The following is a 24,602-nucleotide window of genomic DNA, read 5'->3' as shown; positions in this document are numbered from 1 at the left end:
ATTTGCTTTGGCACAAGCCAGTTTTCTGTTATATTGGTGTTTCTATACCGTAGTTTCCCTTCTGAAACAGATCAATTTATACAGTGGTAGTTTTGTATTTTTACATTACTCAACGTTTCCTGTTACTGAGGTGATCTGTAGCAGGAGGAAGATTCGGTAACTTACCTTAAAACAGAAAGTCATTATTTTACTGGCTAAGCTGTTTCCTCGGAAGAGTGTCTGCATGGAGTCCGCTAGCTCAACTTCCTTTGAAAACATATTCCAGAGGAGCTGGTAGAGCAAGTGCCGGGAATCAAAGAGCGTGACCAGGACACGAGCTAGCTCATCCTTAAAAGAAGCAATGAGATGTTAACCTGACTAGCAGTGAGCCAGGCCAAGTACAAAACAAAGAACCAAGGCAAAAACACTGAGCAGTCTTTGCTGAGGAGTCTTGCATACAAATATCAAACTAAGCACACACAATCTCTTTAAATCTCTCCTATGCTACTGCTTGTCTACAAATCTGCCTCATGATATCCAGTCATGCAAATTCATAACGGTTTGCGCAGATAGATAAGCAGTTATTCTGCTATGTAACAAAGCCCAATTCATCTTGCTAAAACCCAGAGGAGCAAATACAGTTCTGTTTGTCTGCAATACAGCAGATACTATCTGTACTAAATAACCAGCCCAAACAAATGCATTTATTACAATAAGTGTGTATAAAATTATTCCTAGGCATTAACTAGAAGTTTACTATAAAATGCAGCTTATAACCAGGACCTGACAACCAGATCCAGTACTCCTCTAAAGCAGGGCTATCTATAATGCATGGTAGATCTAATCTCTTCAGCAGACTGTTGTTAGACCTTTAGTAATTGCATTATTTTTTATTTCAAGTCTTAACTTTTTCAAAAATGTAGGAAATAAAATGTGTGAATCAACTTACCCACTGAGAACAAGGCACCACATTGGCTAAAGCCATAGCAATAGGAAGCTCCCCCTGATCACCCATCATTGTAACCAACTCCACCAATCTCTCAAACCGATCTGCTAGCACTGTTTCTGCTAAGGTATCAAATTCTGTTCCCTGCTGCAGAATTTTGGTGAGGACTTCCATAAACGTAGCTCTTGTTTGGAGGTCTTTATGATAGCCCAAGCCTGATCAAAAAAACCCAGAACTACTAAGGAAGATGTAAAAATAAATGAAATACCAATGTCTTCATTATGTATTCATTTATACACAGTGATCTCTAACTACATTACCTATTGAGTGCATAAGACCACTGTCCACATTTGCATTGAGTAAGTTGGACATAGCAAGGACAGTGCAGTGCCGGAGCGAGGCCAGTCTGCGAGACATCCCACGTTTCCTGCCTCCTGTCTGAGCGCTTTCATCTTCAACTTCACTGCAGTCATTGAGAAGGTTCATGAACAGCGTGAAGTACCTAAAGAAAAAAAGCTGCATAAGTAAAATAGATCCTGCAAAGGCAGCTGTCTGAAATGATGTGCATACAGGAGCAAATACACAACAAGACTCTCTCCCCAAAAATCTCCTAACTGCCCCAAGTAATCTTTCTTGTAGCAGAGTCCAAACTTTCAGATGTGAGGTATCCACCAGAAGGCACTGTCCTAACATGTATGGAAGTGTTCTCAAACCAAGCAAGTGAACTCCACAGGTGTGCCTTTACAAACAGATGTCTTGTAAGAGATGGTTTCATGGTAAAAACAGAATACCAAAGCAAGCTAGTCCCTCCAGGAATTAAGCACACACCTGCATTAAGCTGAAACAAAAACAAATTTTATAATTATTTTCTAAATGAACTTGTTTGCATAAACCTAGGAGGCAGAGATTTGTGAGATGGGATATATAAAAGAGAATTCCTGTTCAGATAATGAAATAATCTCTGCTACAAGAAAAACCATAGCGTTCAGTAAGTGCCACACAGTGCATGTACTTCACATCATTGTACAGAAAAAGAGTTCAAAGCCACTATTTACTTAAGGAATAACTGAGATTTCGCTTCCATCAACTCAACACCATCTCCTTCTTCAGGCTGTAGTGGAAGCCCAGCAAGGAGAGAGACCACTGCTTCCATGCTTGCTTGGTCCAAATCTCTGAAAAAGAGAATTATAAGAAGCTGTGAATCAGTTCAGCAGAATTAGTCTCTCCTCCCCCTTGATAATTTCCCCATCCAGTACCAGGTCTTTTTTCCTTATATATCCAACTGAAGGTGAAAAGAATCATTAAGAATAAAGTTATTCTAGTAAAGTTCTGTCTATCAGAAAAACGCCTATTACATTTTGTGGTACAGGTTCAAGCAATGTATCTCCTAAGGACAACAACTGCAACCCAAATTTGCCACTGAAAAAAAACCCAGTCAAGTACAAATTCAACACTATCGTGTTTGATGATTTTATTCAAAATGCATCATATAAAGATACAGCAAAATAAAGCATTCAGTCCTAATGCTAAATCAGAAAGGATATTAAATGGAATTAAATAAACTCAATGGTTAAACAAACAAAACAATCATAAAAACCTTAGTTAAGGCTAACACTAAATATAATTCTGCTGATGCTCTCCAAAACTTATGTTTCTGCCTTTTTCTTTTCCTTCAAATTACTACCACTTATGGCAGTCCACATGTGCCAGCTCCTCTGTGGATATGAAATGCCACCTGGAACACTGTTAGCAATGTTAGGAACAGTTTAAGTGTATTCTTTCTTACCTTGTCAAGCATTTCACATCCTCATCTGTTGCTTGATTAGATGTTCCCATAACCCAGTCTGTCAAATACTCGACCATTTTGTTCCTGTTACATACAGATATACTGCTTTAGATTTGGAGGAGGTTTGGTTTTGTTTTTAAATAGCCCTTCCCTCAAACACACTCACTACTGCTGGCATCATTCTTAATTATCACAAGTTCAGTGTAAACTGAATGACCACACACTGAAGATGAACTGATTTTATTATACCAAGTAATTCCCCAGTCTGCATCACACACATTTTTACACGTGTTTAGTATCCCCACTATAAGAATAACATTTTAATGCAGCACCAGGCTCTAAATTATTCTGAAGCCAGAGACAGGGAAACCATCCCTATAGCAGGAATAGGTGAGAATGGTTTTGGTTTATATTTTTAACCATATAACCAAACACAATTACACTTGTCCACATTACACTGTCCTAGAAGATGCATAATTCAATACCTACCTAAATTTCATTTCTTGGCAAAAGGAAAGGTCATCTCTCCTTTCCATCATTACTTCTACTAACTGACAGAGCTTAGTTTTGATTTGAATTGCATGCACCAGATTTCCAAGGACACGCACATACCTGGAGAAAAAAAGGCAAAGAGAGTAACGAAATATTTAATGCTATGTCACACTCCAAGGCTCACACTGCTGATAATTCTCTTCAGCTCCATGCTGGAACCTGCAACCTGGCTGACCCAGCAGATGTGCATAATCAAGTGTTTGGGCTACTTTTGTTTCCCCCCTCCCAGAAAACCAGGCCCTGTATCAACTGAAGACAAGCAACAAATTTCATCTGGCTAAAGAAGTTTTCTGTTGGTGTAAGACTGGGCAGAAATCCACCCTTCAGCTGGTTTTTAACCACTACCACCACTGTACAGAAAGGAAACCAGGAATGCTACAAGAACTACTTTGTACAGTAAGGTGGATAGGATTTCTTACCTAACCAGATTTAGCATCATTGTCTCAATACTAGCTTGTCCAAGGTGTTCTGAGCTCCCTTCTGTGTGATTGTCAAGCAAATTCTTCATTATAGCAATAGTCTGCTCTACAAATTGGGTGTTGGTCTCAGTTAACAAAACCTACAGAAAGAAAACGCTGGTCTTAGTTCTCCACACACATAAAAATAAAAAATAAAGGGTACTAAATATACTGCAGCATTGCAAAAATCTCATGTACAAGCATTTTCCAGTTACCACCTAGCCAAAAGAATCCCAACACATGCCAAGACTAAGTCTGTCAATACTAGAAGCCATAATGACACCAAGAACACTCTCACAGATTCTGTACTCAGAGTTCACTAAGAATTCAAGAATGCTTTCAATTACTCCATGTTAACCATAGCTTGGAATCACAAACACAGTAATTATTAATGCACGCTGGAAAATTCAATCCCAATGCCTGAAGGTCTTTTGTACAGGACACCAATAGGTTTCAGTGTCAATTCCTAAGTGAAAGACATGACTGATGCTTTCAACTAAGACACAAACGAGGAGGAATGTATCGACATTTTACCTGTCCTTGAGAATCAAAAAACTTGCTGATGGTGTTCTTCAGTTTGTTAAACAGCATTGGATAAAGTGCTGGACTCAACTCCAAACCCACCAGATCTTTAATGTTAGTCCGTATCTGAAGTCCCACTTTCTCATGGTTACAGACCATGAGAGTCAATAACCGATCAATGAACTTGCTGACAGGAGTCTCCGTGTTTCCCTCGGTGGACACCATGGATATCATGGAGCCCTTGCGCTCGTTGACTGGGCCCATGGGTGGGCTGTAGGTGGCCAGCCCTGCATTGCTGCGGTGCTGCAGGCACACTCCTCCCAGGGCACATAAGAACCCTGTCATGTTGATCCACTCCTGAAGAGAGTCTGTGTCAGACAAGTCTATGGAGCCTCCCCCACTGACATGCGACATTCGTCTCTTCACAATTGTCTTATGCAGACTTTCAGTGACCTGAAAGAGAATGGCAGGAGATGAAATTGTTTCAATTAATCAAAACCAACGGAGAGAGAGCAGAAGTTTAAAGTATTCTGTGACACGTCCTGCGTTTACAATTCCAGGCTTTCTGAAGATTCCCGTTTTACAGTTTACTGTAACAGCAGAACAGAGACCTACACAGAGCCTCTGCTTATAAATAAGTTGACAAAGCAAGGCTGAAAGGGGCTGAACGGCCTGCTCTGCACCAGGATAAAGTGTGTTTGAATCATGATAGGCAGCAGCTTGTTTAAAACCTTCCAGTGAAAGGGATTTCACCATTTCCCTAGTAGTAGTCCAGAGTTTTCACTACTCAGATTTGTAAGCTCAGCCTCTACCTCTCTTACAGCAATTCAAGTCAAATTACTTCTTGGTAAGCACAGTCAATGACTGCTTACAAGTATTTTTCTGGGATGCTTTGATGGAGTCTGCCTACAAAGCTCAAGTTCTAGATTCAAATCCAATTCCTTAAAATAAGCAAGCTGAAAGAATTACTGTGAATTTCTAAGGGTTGAAACTATGGAAAAGTTCATAGTCACCTGCCCGTCTTCCATTTTGGTCTTTGGATAGTTAAGGATTAGTTTTGTAGCTTGTTCCCATTTTGCGTGTGTATCCTCCCAGGCCTAAAATAAGAGGAAGATTGTGTCACAATTTAACTTCAAGACCACTTGCAGCAACAGTATTTTCTGTTTTCAAGAAATATGCATGCAAAGACTACATCAACTCAGAAAGGTTACCTCGGTATTGCCTGCAGTCGGATGCTCAATACGCCTCAGTAACGCCATCACTCTCTTCTGAAGAGCTGCTCTACCTGCAAAGGGGCACAGTACATTTAACCATGATTTTTAAAAACCCACCCACATTAATTATGAGATCTTTAGAAGTAATAATAATTAAATTATTAACAGAGGAACACACCCCCTTAACGTGTTCAGAAAAGGATTCTTCTTATTACACTTTAAAATCATGAACTCAGTCACCCAAGTTCCCAGCTCTTTCTAGTGACTCCAATGATTAAGATATTCTAATGAAAACAGGAGCAGCAATCCAATCAAGAATCTCAACCTGTTTAAAGCTAAAACACAAACAACAGTCTCATTACACAGGCACAAAGGTATTTCCCTGCTCCACGACTCTTACCTGTTGACATCATATTGCTAACAGATGCGAACTCCATGAAAGTATTGTAGTTTGGCAAAAAGTTATGCACAGAGACTTCATCTACCCCACATCTGATATCAGCTTCCTCACAGAGGTGCCGGAAACAGGACATTGCAACGAGCACTGCCTCGATGTCCGGGCTCCACAAGAACATGTACAAGGCGACTTCCAATTTTGTTTGGGCTTGGCGACAGATGGGAGTTCCACTGCAACCTGCTGTGCTTTCCTTGGGAAACAGAGAATTCAGGATTCGGTAATACTCCTTATGAATATGGCAACTTCATTAAAATCCAGCTTTATCCAAACTGCTCTTTAAAGCTGCTTTTATTCTATCAGGAACAAGCAATCCTAAACAAGATCAGAGCTCTTCCATGCTGCTGCACATATAAAGTGGCTAAGAACTTGCTCCTTTCATAAGGATAACCATGTACTTTGCAAAATCTATTGGAAAAGACCACCTTAAAAAAACAAAATTAATATTTTTGCTCATAAAAAGATGTGCCAGAACTAGCAGCAAAACTAGGCTTGAGAAGCTCGTCTGTCAAAGGGTATACCTTATCAGATGCTGGAATTTGTGATCTTTTACAGTACTGCACACAGGTTTTCCTCTCCAAGTGTTAAAAAGAATTATTATCATATCTTACTTACCATGGAAGAATTCCCTTTCCCTTTCCTGAGGGTAGCTCCTGGAGTACAGCGTATCATCTCTTCATGGTCAAGAGAAATCTGACTAGTTCCACCTCCAGAGACATCGTAAAGGAAGAGGAAGTGGCAGGAACTCCTGTCTGACTGCTGTGAAGAGAGGGAAGAAAACAATAAATCAACATCAGTTTTTGATGGATTTCAGGAAGAAAAAGCTCTTCACCATTTACACAATACTTTTAACGCTGGTGTTCTCAGGGACTTAAAAAGTTACCCATATTAACGTATCTTAGATTGGTATTTCCCCCTCAGAAATTATCTGGAGAGTCGTCTTCAAAAAACATCACCTTGAGGCAAGCACACAATGATGCCTTTGCCTTCTGAAAGCCCTACAGGCTTCTTGGGCTTCCTCTATAGAATACATGCTAACATAATGGTAATTTGGATGTAATTAAGTCTGAAGAAGCCAAGCTCAGCAGTATTGTACATTTCATTCTACACATTCTATATCTGATCAGAAAAGCAGGAACTGAGACAGATAAATGTTACCATTTCCTTACTTTGTTTTTCAGAAGGAATTTGTTCCTACAGATGAGAATCTCTCGCAGCCATTTGAGGATTTCTGTACTGCTCAGCATCTGATGACTAGTTAGCTTCTTGCAGATATAAAAAAGCATTTGTGAACTGCAGCAAAATGAAACTCAGCATTAGCTTTATAATCTAGCAATAACATTTGAAGATATGATTGCATTTTACATAGAAATAGGCAATTAGCCCAAATATCCTAGACGTATACTAGCACCATCTTTTACAGTGTATAATAGATAGGTGTGTAGTTTAAATGAGAAGCTCCCCTGTGACCCTTCCCACCGCCCAGCTGCCTCTCCAGCTCCCTAGAGGAAGTTAAGCAATTTGGGTACTTGTTAGAAGTCCGGACTCCAGGGCTGCCGCTTCGGAATCCTCCATTTATCCCCAGAACAGATACAGCACAGACAGTGGCAGTACAAGTTTACCTACACTGCTCTGACAACGTGTCTCAACTCTGTTCTGGAAGGAACACATCTAGGGATGTTCCTTCTTCTTATCCATTCAGGCCTCACACTCTCTGTTAAAACTGCCAAAGGGTCCAAATTAGTGTCAATTTTAATGGGTGTTTCCCCCACCCCGAGCAGCACAAACTCATTCCTACTGCTAGGAATTAGTGTCATGAGTTCCAGTTATTGCCCATCTACACAGGGCTCAGCCCCAAACCTAGCCCATAACAAGCCCCTTGAGCCACACTCAGCAGTCATGCAGGCCCGTTTGCTGATGCTGTAAGAGTTCCTCCTAGGCTGTTGCTCCCTTTCTTCTAACTCAAACACCAGTACCGACCAGATTGGATCACCAAATTACTATTAATTATTCAGCTCATGCAATTCTTAGCATTCTGAGCTTACAGATTCCTAGTTTAGAACTTAAATTTCCCTTAATATTCCCCAAGAAATAACTGCAATAGCTGCTGTGAAGTTATAAAAAGCTATTTAAATACAAAAGAAAGACAAATGGAGATCTCGGGTCAGGGCAAGCTACCACCTTCTTTAGGTGAGGGCTTCGGAGTCAAGATCAGCAAACACACACTTACAGAACCAGCATAAACTTCCTCAGCCCCCAAAGAATAAAACAGAATTTAAACAAGTAGTAAACACTTGAATGAGAGGGAAACTTCTCTGACTTTTCAAACTAATTTTCATTTGGGCACCTTAACATCAGGCTGAAGGGTCATTCTGTAAACCAGCAGAATGTTTCCTCTTTCATTTCTGTTAGATGCATATAGCACAACCAAGATACTTCTCCACGAATACACGTAACAATTTTGACTGCAGATTCATGCTGGTGTTGCAGAGCTTTCCCAAAACACTCACAGCTATTTCAAAAGACAAGACAAATCAAACCAGCCATTCTCTAATTCACACAAGTTAACTTACATACCTTATTTCCCAGAATGTCTCTATAGGTGCATCAGGATTCCACAAGTCGATGCTGTCTAACTGGTGAAGAACTAGCAAGGCCTAAATTCAAAACAAAGTAGAGCTTCACTTAAAAGGTAGATTTACCTTAAAGAAACCTTTTAAAGAATCAAGACTGAACAAAACACTGAAATCAAATTACATAATGGCAGGAACTTTTCCATCTCTAAGCTCCTGTAAATGACTGTCAGGATGTTACTACCCAACCTGAACTCCCACAGAGACTTTCACACCAAAAAGGATTATTCTTATACAAGAAAGATTCTTGAATTCTACCATTAAACTATCAAGAATGTGTACTTCATATATTGATAGGTTAATAGAATATTGACACTATTTGTGGCAATTCTTGTTGAGGGGAAGTTAAACAAAAAAGCCTTAATTACTAACTAAAATTCAACTATACAAAGCTTTAATAATCCCTTTTTCAGTCTACCTGTGAAAACCTAAAGCATGAAAGATGCCAATGGAGCACAGACACTATAGTGCATTTTTCAGAATAGGAATCTGAAGACAGCAGGGTAATGTAACTGGCACCTCCTGGAAGACTTTTAGTGCAGCAGGCATTTAGAAAAGTATCGATAGAGACCAAACTCCAAAACACAGGACTTCAGAGCTTCTGCAAAAGCCTTGATCTGCCTGTGCACCCCTCATCCGGCACAGAGGACATGCTCTCTTACCTCCATGGCTTCTTGTGCGATATCTGGCATGCTGGACTGCGGAACGAGTTGCACGAGGCCTGTAATTAACTCAGCCGTGCTCCCCTGTGTCTCAGGCCCTTGCTTCCTTGGATTCTAACAGCAACAGGCAAACAAAGTTTAAGTTGTAAAACTTATTAATGACCAACCATGTTACTTTGAATGTAAAGCATTTTAGTGACCGACCACTTCCTGTGATTAACCAGGCAGATTTCTGGATCTTTCAGTGACTATGTCAGTTTTAAGCTGTAATGCCCTGTGCACATCAGATCTTTGACACAACTGAAATATTTAAACAATAAACAGACCTGAGAAAAACGGGAGATCGAAGACCACATCTGTCCTTCGACTCAGTGAAATGATGACTTGTTTTCCCCCAACCTTTATTTTAGCTTTCTTCTTCTGTTCCTCTCTCATCCTGCCCCCCTCCAGAGTTAGAGCTTTATGCTCCCTTTCCTTGTGCTGCAACTCTTTACAGTTTCTTTTTACTTTTGCCTTTCTCCTTTCAAAGCAGCATTAAACTCAGAAGACTGAGTAGGAAAGTACCCTAAGTGCCAGGTTTGTAGCTTTATTCAGTAGCTTCAAAAGTAAATTTTCCTATGGATGAGTAGTATGATATACTTACACACAGCAACAGCTTTGGATCAGCATGGATCAGCTTTACCAAGGATAACAGCAAGAACTTGTAGCTTCTGGTTTCCAGATCAGTAGGCTTTTCTTTAAATTTAAGGCTTGTCATTTTCTCCTTAAAGGTAAGACTCTGACAGAAGGAAAACCACAGTCACTGTCAGTAAGGCAGGCTACACAGCAGTTGTAATGAAACATCTTGTAAGTGTATTGCTTTTATAATCCATAATTCATTCAGAACTTTGAAAGTATCTAACACTCACTCCAGTATAGGCACACAGCTGTCTCCTTAAAAATCCCCTTTTACATCTGCATACTCTATCCCTTTAGTATCTTTACAGTTTCCTTCCGAATTGTTCTAGTGAGCTGCATGTGAGCATAAGAAAAGTTCGTGCATAAGACGAATTGTGGCCAAAGAAAAATGTATAAAAGGACCAAAAATATTTACAGGGATTCTCTCTGGTCTAAGAAAGAAATAAAAGTAAATGTTTCCAAGTGAGTCTGAACACATGGGAGGGCAGGGAACTCTCTTCTAAAGGCAAAATATTCTCTATATTCTGTCATCATCAGTCTGGATTTTAGCATTTTCTTCTCTGTGACCTCTGAAAAAAGAACCTTTTGGTTCTCACAAGGTAGGCAGTGCATTGCTTCAGTGAAATAAATCTAGCCCCATCTGAAAAAGCAGTTAACTACTTCTGGACAACTTCCTTCTCCTTTGTGAAATGAAGGACATTTGGACAGGCAAGGTATGCACTGAGATTTCACATTAGGTATTCTGGTTTGACTCCAAGATGAACCATATCATGTTCTACTACTGCTGTATGGCAAGTGACTGCTCTTCCTTCATCTCAACCAAAAATAACTTGGATACATGCTAAACTCTGAGAAACACAATATATGTATGTGTGCATGTCTGTACATATATACACACATATAAATACATGCATTAAAGAGGTGAACTTGAGTGATCCCCACTATGTCCAAAATCAAAAGAACTTCATCTCTTCCGTTACTTTACAGAATTTGTATTTTCATTAATTTCAATCTTATACCAGGAGGGATTGAAATTGCACTTTTGCTTACAGGTACCAAAATAGTTACAGGACAGTAACTTGGACAAATAAATCGCTGTTGTGGATATTCACCATAAGATAGGATATAAGGCTCTTAGACACACAGCTTTTTAAACTATCCTGTGTAGTTTATAGTTTGTGAAGCTCCAACAGTAACTGGTTTTTTATTTTCACTGAACTTTACAAATTTTGAACAAAAAAAACCCCACCCAAATTAGCTGGAAATAATCCTCCCAGTGACTGAAGAGATATGACATTGTATAGCTCAATTCTACAACAAAACAGAATCTCATGATGACAGAGCTATTATGATAGTTACTGTGAAAATATACAGAAAATCCATTATACAAAAAGCGTCTAATCAAGAAACTGGTTCCACACTGGTCAAGTTAACTAATTCTCTCCTAAAGTTTAGTGTGCTACAGTGAAGGGGGTTCTGAGAAGAGGCACATGGCAAAAGAAGCCAACTTGTTCTGTGAAGCAATTTATTACTTCACACAATCAAAACTAAAGCCTATGCTAAACAAAGACAGGGACATGACTGCTCTCTGCAGGTACAGCAAGGGGGTAGACACCAGTTTGAAGCTAACAGGCAACACTGGAACAAGAACAACAGGGACAAGTTAGACACAAATAAGTTTAGGCTGGAAATTAGATATGGCTCTAACCACTAGAGCGGGGAGATTCTGGAAGAGCATCGTGATGGAGAAGGGGGTAGAAAGAAAAGACCAGAATCAATTAAAGGCTGTTACTCCCAGGAAGGACCTCGGCTGGTTGTGCAAGGGATCACCCTGCAGTTGCCAGGGGTAGTGCTGGGATCTCCTCCCATCCTATGTTCTTGTGTAAACCACGCTACCTTCTGTCCCCAGATGGAGTGAGGTGACTGCAGTGGTAACTATGCACAGAAAAGTCAGAGCAAGGGAGGGCTTTTCTGCGGTAGTTACAATGGGTCATACTTACAGCAACAGAGGCCCACTGCCATGCAAAACAGTGACTGGTTGGCATCTGACCATGTGAGCGACAGCAGGCAATAAGAACGGAAAATAAGAAGCAGAAGACAAAGCACCACCAATCAATGTCCGAGTTGCCATTACAAAACCCCTGCTATTTTCTCAACAGATGAATACAGACATGTGAAAAGCAAGTTAAACATGTTGTAGCTTTCAACTGAAGGTATTTTGATCATTTGCTTTCATTTGAGAACCCCAATAGGAGTATTTTCATTTGTAACATTTTAGGCCTTTTAAAACAACCAAGTTCCCTTACTACATCCAAAGTCCTAAGTGGGAACTGTGGAAGAAAGGCCATGCAGCTGCATGTGAACTTGCTACAGAATTTGGATGAGCTACAAATTTGCATTTACCAAGGATTTTTTTCCAAGTCAAGCAAGAATATTGACTTTATTTCATAATGCCTGAAAAATCTTTCACTTTGATGCTGTCACCAAGACCAAACAGTCAATTAGCTCAACAGAAAGCAAGAGAAATGAAAGAGATACTCGTGTCAATCGTGGGAAAAGCACTGCAGTTTTCAGACATTATCTTCACATACAGAATGCTTTTGTTTTCAGATTAAACAAGAACGGACATATTACCTAGCTATTCACACAGCAAGAAAGCTTAAAATGAACAGTTAGCCACAGAGGACAGATACAGAAGAAATACTTCTATGTTGCTCATTTAAAAGCAGCATGAAAACTGAGAAACATACATCACTAACTGACCAAAACCAGTTAGTCAATACACCAAGGCCTGCAAGGTTTACAGAGCATGTATGGCTCTCTGTTGCTTTTTGGATGGCAATGTTCTTCCCCCCCTCTAGTTTCCAGTCTAAAGTTAATGGATAAAAAAGCTGGAATGGGATGGAGACACAGGAAAACTGCGGGGCTGTGTTTGCAGAGCTCCTTTGGAAGCCTTACCGGAGTCATGCGAATGGCCGGGTGGGCCCCGCAGCCCTGGATGGCCTTGTGAAGGGTCTCGCTGAACATGCTGCGCAGCTCCATGGAGTGGCAGTACACAGCGTCGATCCGCGGCCACCAGTCCAGAGCCGACTGCAACCACAACACAGCAATGTTCAAACTGGCAGGGCAGGGCTTGGATTATCATTCATTTCACACCTCCAAAGGTTACAAAAGCTGTGGTGTAACCAACCTTTACACGTGAGTATTTTACACTGCATCACTCAAACCTTAATCTTGTATTCTCATTCTGAAACTTTTAGGATTTAAAACATTACTGATTTAAACATATAACAGAAGACTTCCAACTCAGCTGCTTCCTATGGTACTCTTTCTGAGCAAGCACAAACTCTGTACCCACAAATGCAGGCAGCCATTGGGGATTTCGGGATACTGAGTGCTCCTGTGTAATACTTCAAAACAAACAATGTGCACTCAATTCACTGTGATACACTGAACAAAATGGAAAATTGGTGTCTGAAGTACTTGATAATATCTGAAAAGCTGTATTGCACCACTGCATCTACAGGAACATTTTCTCCCCCATTTGCTAAAGTGCCTAATACCGTTTCTTATGAAGTATAGCTTTTTCATTATGTTGTTGGGATAAATGAAATAGAACATGTTTTGTAAGTTAAATCAGGCTGGCTGCTTCTTGGTACTGACTACTTTCATACTGAACAGAATAAAAATTAAAGTGCTATTTTAGTGACTTAAAGCACAGTAACAAACTGAAGGTCAGCAACTGCACAAACTTTCAAACTACTTTTGGTATTCAGCATTTACTACAAATTTTACACTCTTTCAATTCATACTGGATCAAAGCCCTGGACGAAACCATGAGGGCAGCTCCTCTCCCAGGTTCTTATGGCAATATGCTAGAAGTGGAGTAACTCTGCATGTCCTGAGAGTGTTTTTCATGCATCAATAAAGCATTACCTACTATATGACCAGAAAACATAAAGATTCATTTGTCATCCTACATTAGAGGATATCAAAGCATATCTCTGCTGAAGTGTTATACTGGAACACAAGCTCTTAAACTGGGAACCCAACTGGTGGACAGCATGAACAAAGATTTGTATGTCCTTCCTTACTAGCAACCAACTCCTGCTGCATGGATTCTGGCTACAGAATTTGGTGTACCATTCAAACTGTATTTAATAAGCAGATGCTGATGTGAAGAGAAATTACAGATTGGGCTGATGAAATATTTTCAGAACTCACATTTGTGATGATTCGGTGGAGCGAATTTACCAGCACATAATGAAATGTTGATGGGGAATTCTGGGCCAGGCAGATCTACAATAAAAACACATAAAAGCTACTTAGGAACATCTCTGTCTTTGCCATCTTTCTTATCACACTGAACAACAGAGTGGAGCCTTTTTATTAAACTGACAAAGCTGTCAAATCTAAACAAGGAAATCAGCTAAGGACAGAGTTATAAAAACATGGAGCGATTTATTACTAAGAGATATCTATACAGTTGAACTCATCCATGAGCTTCCAGCTGCTGTTAGAGTATCTTTCATAACTGACAGGTCATCAAAAGTATGTGGAGAATGACTTACCAGTAGGCAGAGTTCTCACCTTAAAGTGTTGGTTATTATGAGGGTTTATGCGGAAACAGGAAACCAAGCAGTCAATCATAAGGTCTACATCTGCATTTTGATTGCCTCTTGAAAAAGGTTTGCTTGGATTAAACAGCAAATTCTGTGTATTCCAAAAAACCAGAAATGTATAAATCAGACACCAAGACTACCCATGTCTACTGTCAATACAACATTTTCCACTTCCACCCACCATGGTATTCAATTAAGGAGAAAAGTAAAGTATTTCAGTATCTTAAAATTCAGATTTCTTCCTTGCAAATAGGAAACAGGCAGTTTTACCTTAAGATCCACCACCATGGACTGCACTAGTAGGAAAATGACGGAATTATCTTCCCAGTTGATGTAGGTAGAAGCTTTGCACAGTTTAACACAAGCAATAGCAGCACTTTCAGTCAGCTGTCTACTCCCACCGTGGCCTGCAAGTGCCTTCCTGAGATTGTCCAGGAACAGTTTCTGCACAATTCAAACCAGGAATAGTTATAGCCAGAGCTCTGGTAATCTGTGGGCAGGGTTTTTAGATCCTTACATATTAAAACCAAACAACACTTTGTTTTCTCATCAGAAATCATGGACATTGGGACTGCAAAAACCAACTTGATGCAGCATTCTGGAGAAACTTTATGATTACTAAAGTTCATTATGATCTAGGGCAATGAGAATGGTATGAAGATAGATGGTTGTTTACTCTTAACCATCATGTTTGCAGCCTCATCTAATTCAACATCTGCCACAGCTGCTGCTATTAGGGAGTGCCCAATACACGCACTGCAGACATCCAGGCCAGCACCACACTGGTCAGCTAGAAGCAATGCTCCCAGGGGAAAATCAGATCGCTGGGATTTAAATCTCCAAGGAGATGTAAAAGTCCTGATGTAACACTGTTTGGGACACGCTATCTGTATGAAGGATTGACAGTGACAGAACATATGTTAGGTGAGAACTTAAAAAGAGTGCATGAATATGGAATTGTAATGTGCTTTTTAGGCAGTAAAGACAAAATACACCTGAAATACAGAACAAGCAAAACCAAGCATCCTCTAGAAATCAGAACCCAAATTCAGACACTTTTCTTCTCTTACCTTGTTCATTTTAGTTTCTTCCACCACGTCCTTTGCTATATCTTGGATTATCTCTGGACACAGGACCAGGAGTATGATTTGCAGTGGCCAAACTGCTGCTTTACGTTTTGTGCTTTCAGCAAAGCCATCCACTAAGTCAAACAACTTCTCGGCACAATCTGCAGAAAATATAAGCCCAAGTTCAATACCAGTTTTAATGATGAAAAGGTAAAGAATAGGTATAAAAGGACAGAGGGATAGCTCCAGCTACACAGAAGAAAAGTTTTGGTTTGCACGTTACTGGCACGCTACTAGGGGCAAAATGGTCTCAACCCAGTTAAAGACATGGTTTCCCTGAAAATATTAAGTTTTCCTCTCTTTTTGCCTAGAGACAAATGCAGGTGATGGTCTCCAAGGTTTTTCATGTATCAAGATGAAAAAAATATATTTCAAGAGTTCCCACGTTTTAGGTTTTATTTCTTTGTGCTGTGAACCACAAAATGAATCACTTTTTAATTAAAACATGAGTCAGGAGAGACAAGAGATAATGATAAACCCTGCCTGCCCTCAGAGGGCTTGGCACAAATTTGGGGTTGTTCTTATTTGTAGGCTGCACAAGAAGCAGACAGGGTCAAAAATGCAAGGGAATGTGTCTTTGGAACAGTGTATCATTGGCTATGCCTTACCAGCCATATCAGTCTGAGGTGTTTGATACAGCTTTGTGAATTCATCAGGATAGTTTTCCACCCAGTTCCAAAACGCCTGCAGATAATGAAAAACATCTTTACATTCCAGAGCTTACAAATATTTTCTCTGAACTATGTCTTCAAACGAAGCAAGATTTTCTTCTTCTGATCACTCAACATCTCTTGCAAAACATATATGCATCGAAGGGACGCACCGACTTACACTTCATGGTAAATTACTGAATTGCAACTACTCCTTAATTAGAGCAAGTGTGCAAATAAACAATGAAACAGAAGACAAACATTAAAATACTCACCTTTTCAAGACTGTTGATAACAGCCAATTGAGCTACTTTCTTAAGCGCTTTAAACTTGAATACTGTCTCTGTAAAGGTAAAACATTTCTGCATTGAGGAAAGATACTTGGTTCTAAAAAGCAACACAGATTATAAAAGACATCTGAAGTGCAAAGCAGTTTTTAAACCAATGTTTCTGTGACTTAAATATTCTGAAATATATTGGTAAATACGTGACTATTTGGAGTAAACCACAGCAATAAAAAGATACCCAGATCAATAGCATTGTGTCAGCTCTAACTAGCCATATTCAGGTAACAGTATTTTAAAACACAGGCTCAAATCATACCTTGCAAGAGTCGCTTTAGTTTGGAACAATCCACACTGATGTACTGTAAAAGTTCAATATCATGAACGTCAGCATTATCTTCTGAACAAACAGTCAGTTCCTGTAATCTAAAAATATGCAAAGTAAACTAACTTCTCAATGGGATTATGTCAGAGAGGTATGAACACAAGCCTATGGTTGTACACATTGGAACAGCAGGGGAGGGTTATCTTATCTCCTCAGATAAACTTTTCCAGGTTTAGAAATGGAAGATGGAGCTTGAATGATTAAGAGTTAACATTTTATCTTGCTCCATCCTCATACTGAAAAATGGATCTAGAAATATCAGTGATGAGTCTTACAGGATACCAACACCATCTGGTGACAGTCTGTTTATGCCCAAGAGTTGCCTAAATCCTTCTGTTATCTACCATACTGTAGCAGTAATCTTGTCATCTTTCCAACTAAATATTAAATCTGTGGAATCGTGACACCTTCAGACTACTGCTCCTTAACAGCAAGTCTTGCCCCAGATCATTTCTCAAGACTAAAGCAGTGACTGATGGTACTTAACATCACTGAGCTACAACCACCCCTTGTAAGCTAAAGAAGGGCCACATTTTTTCTGGTCTGATCAAAGAGGACCAAGTTTAATCACACCAGTTTAAACAGAACAGCATCTTTTTACACTTTTGCATCCGATGATTTACTAAACATCTCATCAGATACTAAGCCACTAATAACTAAATCATATGTTCTCACAAACTAAAGATTGCCATGCCTTGTTCCAAAGCTACAGATGTGTTTTAGACATGGAATGTGATTTCTAGTACTACACACAAAAGCAGTTCTTCATTTCTTCAACTTAACAGCCCTCGCTGGGAATGGGAAGGTCCCCAGTGCTGTGCTTTTCGTGCCAAAAATCCCCCAGCTGCTGTACAAGGCCTAGAAATATGCCTAAACAGGAAGCACAGGTCAAAAGATCAGCAATGCTAACTGTCGGCAAGCTGACCCCTGTGGAGATCAGCAACAACTGGTCAAATATTTAACTGTTCATGTACAAGCCATCTGAAGTGAAAAACAGGTTAGGGAAAAAGCGCTGTGTGCCAGCTCAGAGGGATGGCAGGAAGGGATTTGGAGCTTGAGAACTAAACCATGCTACATACATATGAATAAATATAGATCCATGGACCAGATTCAAAGACTGTCAAAAGACTTCAACTGAAAAGTACTTCCTATAAAAGGAGCAAAAGAAATTGTTTCCATTTCCATAAGCAACAAAACATAATCAACCTATTGAGTAAAACCACATCCTCCATCCCAGCTGCCAAGTCCATGTTCTTGAAGCAGAAGTTATTATAGCTCTGCAAAAGCTTTAAAAATACTTAAAATTTAAAATTATTAAATAATTTTAGACTGATTTCTAAAATGCAAGTGTTTTCCAGCATGTGGGAAGGAACTGTTCTTCCATTAGAAGGAATATATAAATCTTTGTCTCGATTAAATTGGCACACTCATTGCTATGGGACCACATGAGGCTGCCGAAGCTCCACTCCTAGCAAAGCAAGGGTGATTTAGTTGTGACATGTGCCTGGAGCTAAGCTGTCTCAAGCATCTTCCAAAAAACATCTAAGTATTTCAGTAATAAAAAGCATAATGCACAACTCCAGTGGATTGGCAAATGCTGAAGCATCAGAAGGATGTGGAACAAGGCAAACAGAGCAAAGAATAGATGGAAACTTTGGGCCTGTCTCTCTTCTCACTTAGCAAAGACAGTTATTTTTACAGTCAATGTGCTGTGAAACTCAAATCAGGCAGAAGACAAATGGGTCTTTCCCAACAACCAACAAACTGCCCAGCTGTTTTGTCCTTCAGGCCTAAGACAGATTTGACATAAAAGCCTTCAGGCAGGAAAAATTCAGAAGGAAAACAGCACTGGGCTCCAGTCAAGCTGCAGACAAGCTGAAATTGTGCATTCTAAATTCACAGGCAAATGTATGCAACCATCATCTTCAGCAGCCTTTGTTTTCCAAAACACCTTGCAAGAACTTACTCAACTGAGTTACTATTATTTGCAGTCTACAGTAGTATTTAACACATACTTTGAAAGCAAACTAAAGATGCAGTAAATGCAGCTCACAGAAACTCTGCTGGCAGTGACCTAGGATGGGAATGAAACAGGTTCATTTGGTAATCAGAAACTCAAGTGAAGTTTTGAGGGGTAGTTTCACTTAGGAACTAAGGAACCATATTATTAATTACCATGTAAACAGTTAACTTTTCTGAACTTAGGAAGACTACACCTCATGATGGATGTTCTACACATCACTATGTAGCAGATCCTCTAACACACTTTGTCAGGCTACTGAGAGCACCTACCTGGTGGAAATGCGGCTGAACACAGCATTGAAGTTATTGCAGCTCAGAGAAAAAAGAACCCCAGAGGCCGAACTCCGCAGCTCAGCTGCGTGCTGGTTCCCTTCACGGTAGGTGTGGATGAAGTGGCAGATTTCTGGCAGCAACTGTTTCACCAGCATAGTCTCGTCTAGTCGCATGGTATCCTTTGGTTGCTAAAAATAAACATGCAGTATTGCATGAAATTCCGGTTTGGAGGCAAAAAACCACGGAGCATCTGCCACTGGTAAGTAGGCACAGGACCTGAATCGAAACTCCTAACTGCCTGAAGGCTACCCCTGGCCATAGTGTAAGTAGTCTGCACAGAACAGGCTTCTTTCCATTTGAACAGTAACTCATGTCATTCAAACCATCTTACACTTTCAGCTAAGTCTCCAAAATATATAGGACACTGGGTTAATCAATGTTATCAAGGACCAAGCAAAAGATCAAACTAGTTTTTGAAGCAAAGCATCTTTATGCCTGTTGATCTGTGTAAAGTATTAGCAGTAGAGCATTAACTATCTCGGTTTGGAATGGAAGCTCAAAGAGCAAAGACCCACCCTTACCTCTCTTTTTGGTAGGACTTGAACCACTGTATTTTGACAGCAAGTATTTTATATTAAAAAAGTGAGCTGAAAAAGAGGTTCTCCCTTTCTCTTGCCTGGGATTGCTCTACACGAGTCAAAAATGGCTTAACTTTCCTGCAACAGAAACATCTCATTTTTGCCAGTTTGCACAGTATGAGACATAAGGAAACTATTTACAAAAGAATTCAAAGTGAAACTTTGCTCTACTAAAAGCAAGTTTTAACACAGGGTCAGCATTAAAGCTTTCTAAAATTCTACCAATGAATTTACCATAGGGAATTGGGAAGTTTCAGAGACTCCCACTTAGTTGACCTGAGTCCTGTTGCCATGAGAACTGGATGAAACATTGAGCAAGAACAGGGAGCAAGAAATACGACTGAAGATAGCGCAGAACACAACGCTCTTTGTATAGAACTTTGGCTCAAGTCTTATTAAACATACACTGGCTCAACTTGCTCTCATTTAAATTGACAAAGCAAGAAGTATTCAGCGCAATTTTAGGCTGTTCAAATACCATCATCAGGAAAAAACCCACTGACATTTCAAACAACATGCATGTAAGGAGTAGTTTAAAAGAATTAACTTCTGAGGTTAAAACAGCTTTTCCAACTCTCTGCACCAAAGACAAGAAACGCCAAGAAGCAGCATTTACCTCAGCTGTAAAAGCTGAAGATTATTCTGGAGAAGGTATTTACCTGGCTCTTCTGTGATTTTAGAAGAATCCACAATTATTCAGCCTGTTTTAGTACTGTAATGCAAGATATGCTGCTTGACAAAGCTAACCATAGTAAGGTCGATACCTTATAAAGAAAGAACTTCAGAAACTGTTGCAGAGAAACAGCAAAGAGCTTAGCTGATTCCATGCCATTCCTCCAGGAATACAGCTTTCAAAAAGAAGTTCCTTTCTTGCTAAAGGAATAAACCACTGCAAACCATGCTCACTGGGAAGCTTGGCTTTGCAATTACACAGCTTCACACAGTAACTTGTAGAACCGTTTACATCCCAAAGGTAATAGAAACTGCCTTGCAGCACAGCTCTGACTGGAAAGCTCAGGACTGGACTCCCAGTGGAAGTCTGGACATGGTGAACTAATGCAATCTAGGAAACACCTGCAAAAGTAATCTTTCGAATAGCGATAGCAAAGTCTCTGCTGTATACAGCAGCTCATGACAGATTACTTCAAAAAAATGAAAGTTTTAAGAAATGTAAGGAAAAACCACCACTTTGCGCAGAAAACAGATACTTGAACTGAATTTCTGCTACTTTTAACATGATTTACCATTCCTTACTTTTTCTGTTTAAATTGTTTAAAAGTGTTTAAGACAAAAACGTGTTGATGCACCTACTTAAAAAATAGTGAGCAGGACATGCCACAAGCACTCACAGCTCAAAAAAACCTAGCGAAGCTTCACAGCCACATCTCATTCTTCATTTGGGTTGTGGCTTCCCTTCTTCCAGTTCACACATGTCTCTGAGTACGGCTGTGTTCTTGTTAACAAGTTATTAAAAGAGAAACATTATTTGTAGCTCCATAAATCAGTGGAGTAGTGGGAACGGCAAATTCAAAAGTTTATTTGAATCTTCTTAGCTGAAAAAAACCCACTGATTTTAGGCAGGAAAAAAGCACCCCGAAATCATTCATTTCTCACTTATATCAAGTGATTGCAGTTACAGGAAGATTTAGAATTTTCTAAATGGCATTAATCCTACTTTGCTCTAAACAGATGAGTTTTAACTTTAGCACCAGTAGTAACAGATACACAAGCATTTGACTTGTGTGCTCTAACCCATTTGATTCCAACTTAGCGGTGGCTTGTGTAAGCCTACTCACCCCTGCCAGACATTTTTCCAGTGTATCCAAGATAATCAGCTGAGATAGATACAAATTCTTTTCAGCAGTTTCTCCAAATATTCTCTAGAAGTAGAAAGGACACAGATTCATCTGAGACACAGAAATTTGACTTGTAATGCATTAATGCAGCAAAGTGGCACAGAAGTTATGGCTCCTTTACAGCTCTGGGTTTGAGCTTAGAAACAAAGCCAACGAAAATCAGATTAAAATAGGAATTAAAACATTATTGCTGAAGAAATAGGTTTGGCCAGTCTGCAATGCCAAGTCTAATATGGAACAGTTACCACAAAGCACGACTGGAGGTGCACAGCAGCCCCTTACCTCCATCAGGCCTGTAATGTACTCAGAAATGAAGGTTATACCTTTCCAGAACCTATTTTGGTATCAGTTACTGCTGACTCTTTCCCACTTACCTATTTAACTGCCAACATCTTAATAGAACTGATGTTACAACAAATCCATACTGACAAGCTTATTAGGGTGTTGCAGAAGTTAGCACAGACTACAGGACCAAACACAGGAGAGGCTCCAAAGAGACCCCACGCTTCAGATGCAGAAGGACGGCAGAGTGCCATTGGGTGTTGAAGCCAGCACCCAGTTTTACTGCCAACAGTAGCAACTAGTTCCAGCAATAGTAAGCAAAACAAAGCAGAAAAGATTTCACCAAAAATAGGCCTACACATGGGACACGTGTAGAAGTCACCCAAAGGAAGCTGTATTTTAAACCATTGGAGAGGTTACCTCAACTTCAGCAGAGTGCAAACCCTCTGTGTGCTAAACTAAGACCATGCTGACAGTCTGCTGGTCTCTGGTTTCAGCTACAGAAATCCTTCCAAAATGTTGCCAATTCATACAGTAGCTCCATCCATCAAACACAAAAAACGTTAAGTCTTGCAACTCAGTGCAAAGCAAATGTTGACTTTTTTTATTGGCATTCTTAGCTAGATCTTTCCTCTGAAAATCTATATATCACACACAGATACTTGTTATAACTGCATAGTTCTCATTTATCAATCATCTTACACATCAACACATTCCTTCGTGCCTATGGGGTTTATTTAACACAAATTCTCTCTCAAACTTTAAGCAGCCTAAAATCCCCATCAGCAGGACAATCTATTTTCAGACCTTATCAATCCTTTGTAGTGCTTTAGCACATCTCTACACAGCTGACATCCAGAAGAGCTTGCTGCAAAGTCTCCTACTAAAGCCATAAACCCCAGTACTGCTAGGGTATGGCCAGTTCTGTTACCTGCTTTGGAGATCCCACATGAACCCTAACCCAACAATCCAAAATAAGAAAACTTACCATGTTATTAACATTTTTTAAGATATTGGTGAGACCACTGATGACCAGGGAAAATTTGTACTTGGAAATGTTTATGAGACATTCCTTGTTGTGCTCCGTACTGACTTTGGTGTGGGTATTTTGCTGGCCAGCCTTTATAGGAAGCTGCAAGAAGAGGAAAGTATTGTCAGCTTTTCTACATGGAAAACTGCATCTTTAAAGACAGGTTGAAGATTCTGAATCACCTGATAAACATTCTACAGGAGACAACTACAAACACGTTGGTTATTTCATTTTCTCTACATCAACTTTCTTTTAGTTCTCTGTAAAACAAAATACTGAAGTTCACCTACTCCTTTACCTGAATGGAAACTAAACCTCTATTTTGTGATAAATTTTCCACAAACCAAATGTCAAAACCGTCAAAAGGAGCAGGAAAACCTAAGGTAGGATTCTCAGAAGAAAAGTCTCTTTATTTCAACAACTGGCTGTTAAATACTAAAAATCTTCACAAGGCCGATAGCTGCAAGGAAAAATATCTGCCTCTTGAAAGGTGACAGGAGGCAGAGCCACAGCAGCTCAGCCAGCAGGCGAGCTGGGAGGTGGGAACAGTGGCTCCATACGTGTCCTCCTCTCTCTCACAGGACAGAACCAACCAAGAGGTACAACTGAGTCCCTGGAGGAGCCACCACCAACAACTTCTGCAGGACATGGGTTACTGGGGGGTCCCACAGACACCCCCACCAGCCAGGCAACAAGGTGTCAGCCTCAAACACACTTCTAGCACCCAGGAGCCAACCACAGCTTGTGAGCCCCGCGCTGATGCATCCGTTCCCATTCAGATAAGGTTCAGAATCACTGCACAAACCCAAGATGCTTCTCCTGCTGTGTGAACACTTTGCACTTTGTTTCATGCCATACCCAGACTCTACGAGGGTCACAAGCAAGTCACCTCCCAGGCTCACACTCACCTTCCCTGTGTGCTCCCCACCAGCACCAGCCCCTCATGAACATGAGAATGTGAGGAATGGAGCTCCAGAAACTCCATTTTACTGAATTTCTAAAGCAAAGGGAACTACAAAGGAATCACCATCATCACCTCTTTTTATAACTCACATATGCCAGTTGTATTTTAAAACGTGACCCAGGAATTCACTGCCTATAGAAACTTGAATTGCTACTACATGTTTTGACCAATTTTAACTAGAATTCTTGAGAAATGTGGATTCTGCAAGACACCAACAGCTCGGTGTGAGTGCCACAATGTAGTATTTTTGCATTAGAAAGGGTATCTTCAACAAAAAAGTAAATTCAGAGAGGTTAAAAGAAGGGTTCCAAGGAGCTACAATCAGCTGTAGAGCTGCAAAGTGCCTAAAGGTCAACCTGCCAGGCTGGGTCTCTGCAGACTCGGTGAGAGGACTCCTCATTTCCACTCACTTTAAACTCACAAAGTGGCTGTGGGATCTCTGCAGCAAGTGCAGCATCAGGGGAGCACCCCTCTGCCTGCACAGCCTCCTACAGCCACAGTGTTCCACAGGACACCCCAGGTACCTTCCACTCCATTTAGTGATTCTCTTGCTAGTGTTCAGGCTGCAATGAATGCTTTAAACCA

General features: G+C 40.2%; 1 protein-coding gene across 4 annotated transcripts in view; it reads right to left on the bottom strand.

Moving 5' to 3' along the window:
- The window catches only part of NF1 (neurofibromin 1), a 75,131-nt gene that overhangs the window by 44,708 nt on the left and 5,821 nt on the right, over positions 1-24,602 (bottom strand). For 2 of the 4 annotated variants that reach the window (XM_061363295.1, XM_061363297.1), the window contains exons 2-29: positions 23,012-23,155; positions 21,682-21,765; positions 19,245-19,435; positions 16,887-16,993; positions 16,559-16,626; positions 16,242-16,317; positions 15,577-15,734; positions 14,777-14,950; positions 14,475-14,597; positions 14,109-14,183; positions 12,843-12,974; positions 11,885-11,929; positions 9,850-9,984; positions 9,207-9,320; positions 8,489-8,568; positions 7,081-7,204; positions 6,527-6,670; positions 5,858-6,104; positions 5,455-5,528; positions 5,257-5,340; positions 4,256-4,696; positions 3,683-3,822; positions 3,201-3,323; positions 2,712-2,795; positions 1,981-2,097; positions 1,246-1,427; positions 929-1,140; positions 166-327 (exon numbers count right to left, since the gene is read on the bottom strand). In XM_061363295.1, the coding sequence (XP_061219279.1) occupies positions 166-327; positions 929-1,140; positions 1,246-1,427; positions 1,981-2,097; positions 2,712-2,795; positions 3,201-3,323; positions 3,683-3,822; positions 4,256-4,696; positions 5,257-5,340; positions 5,455-5,528; positions 5,858-6,104; positions 6,527-6,670; positions 7,081-7,204; positions 8,489-8,568; positions 9,207-9,320; positions 9,850-9,984; positions 11,885-11,929; positions 12,843-12,974; positions 14,109-14,183; positions 14,475-14,597; positions 14,777-14,950; positions 15,577-15,734; positions 16,242-16,317; positions 16,559-16,626; positions 16,887-16,993; positions 19,245-19,435; positions 21,682-21,765; positions 23,012-23,155 (3,840 nt within the window). The remainder of the gene's footprint in view (positions 1-165; positions 328-928; positions 1,141-1,245; positions 1,428-1,980; positions 2,098-2,711; positions 2,796-3,200; positions 3,324-3,682; positions 3,823-4,255; positions 4,697-5,256; positions 5,341-5,454; positions 5,529-5,857; positions 6,105-6,526; positions 6,671-7,080; positions 7,205-8,488; positions 8,569-9,206; positions 9,321-9,849; positions 9,985-11,884; positions 11,930-12,842; positions 12,975-14,108; positions 14,184-14,474; positions 14,598-14,776; positions 14,951-15,576; positions 15,735-16,241; positions 16,318-16,558; positions 16,627-16,886; positions 16,994-19,244; positions 19,436-21,681; positions 21,766-23,011; positions 23,156-24,602) is intronic. The other 2 variants (XM_061363296.1, XM_061363298.1) reach the window with 1 other exon arrangement.

The sequence above is a fragment of the Neopsephotus bourkii genome, unplaced genomic scaffold (assembly GCF_033783945.1).
Source record: "Neopsephotus bourkii isolate Nb327-2 ecotype Australia unplaced genomic scaffold, CSIRO-AGI_Nbou_v1 NB_1154, whole genome shotgun sequence".
NCBI classification, from domain to species: domain Eukaryota; kingdom Metazoa; phylum Chordata; class Aves; order Psittaciformes; family Psittacidae; genus Neopsephotus; species Neopsephotus bourkii.
Note: the sequence above shows the minus strand (reverse complement) of the source record. Positions and strands in the feature narration are given on the sequence as shown.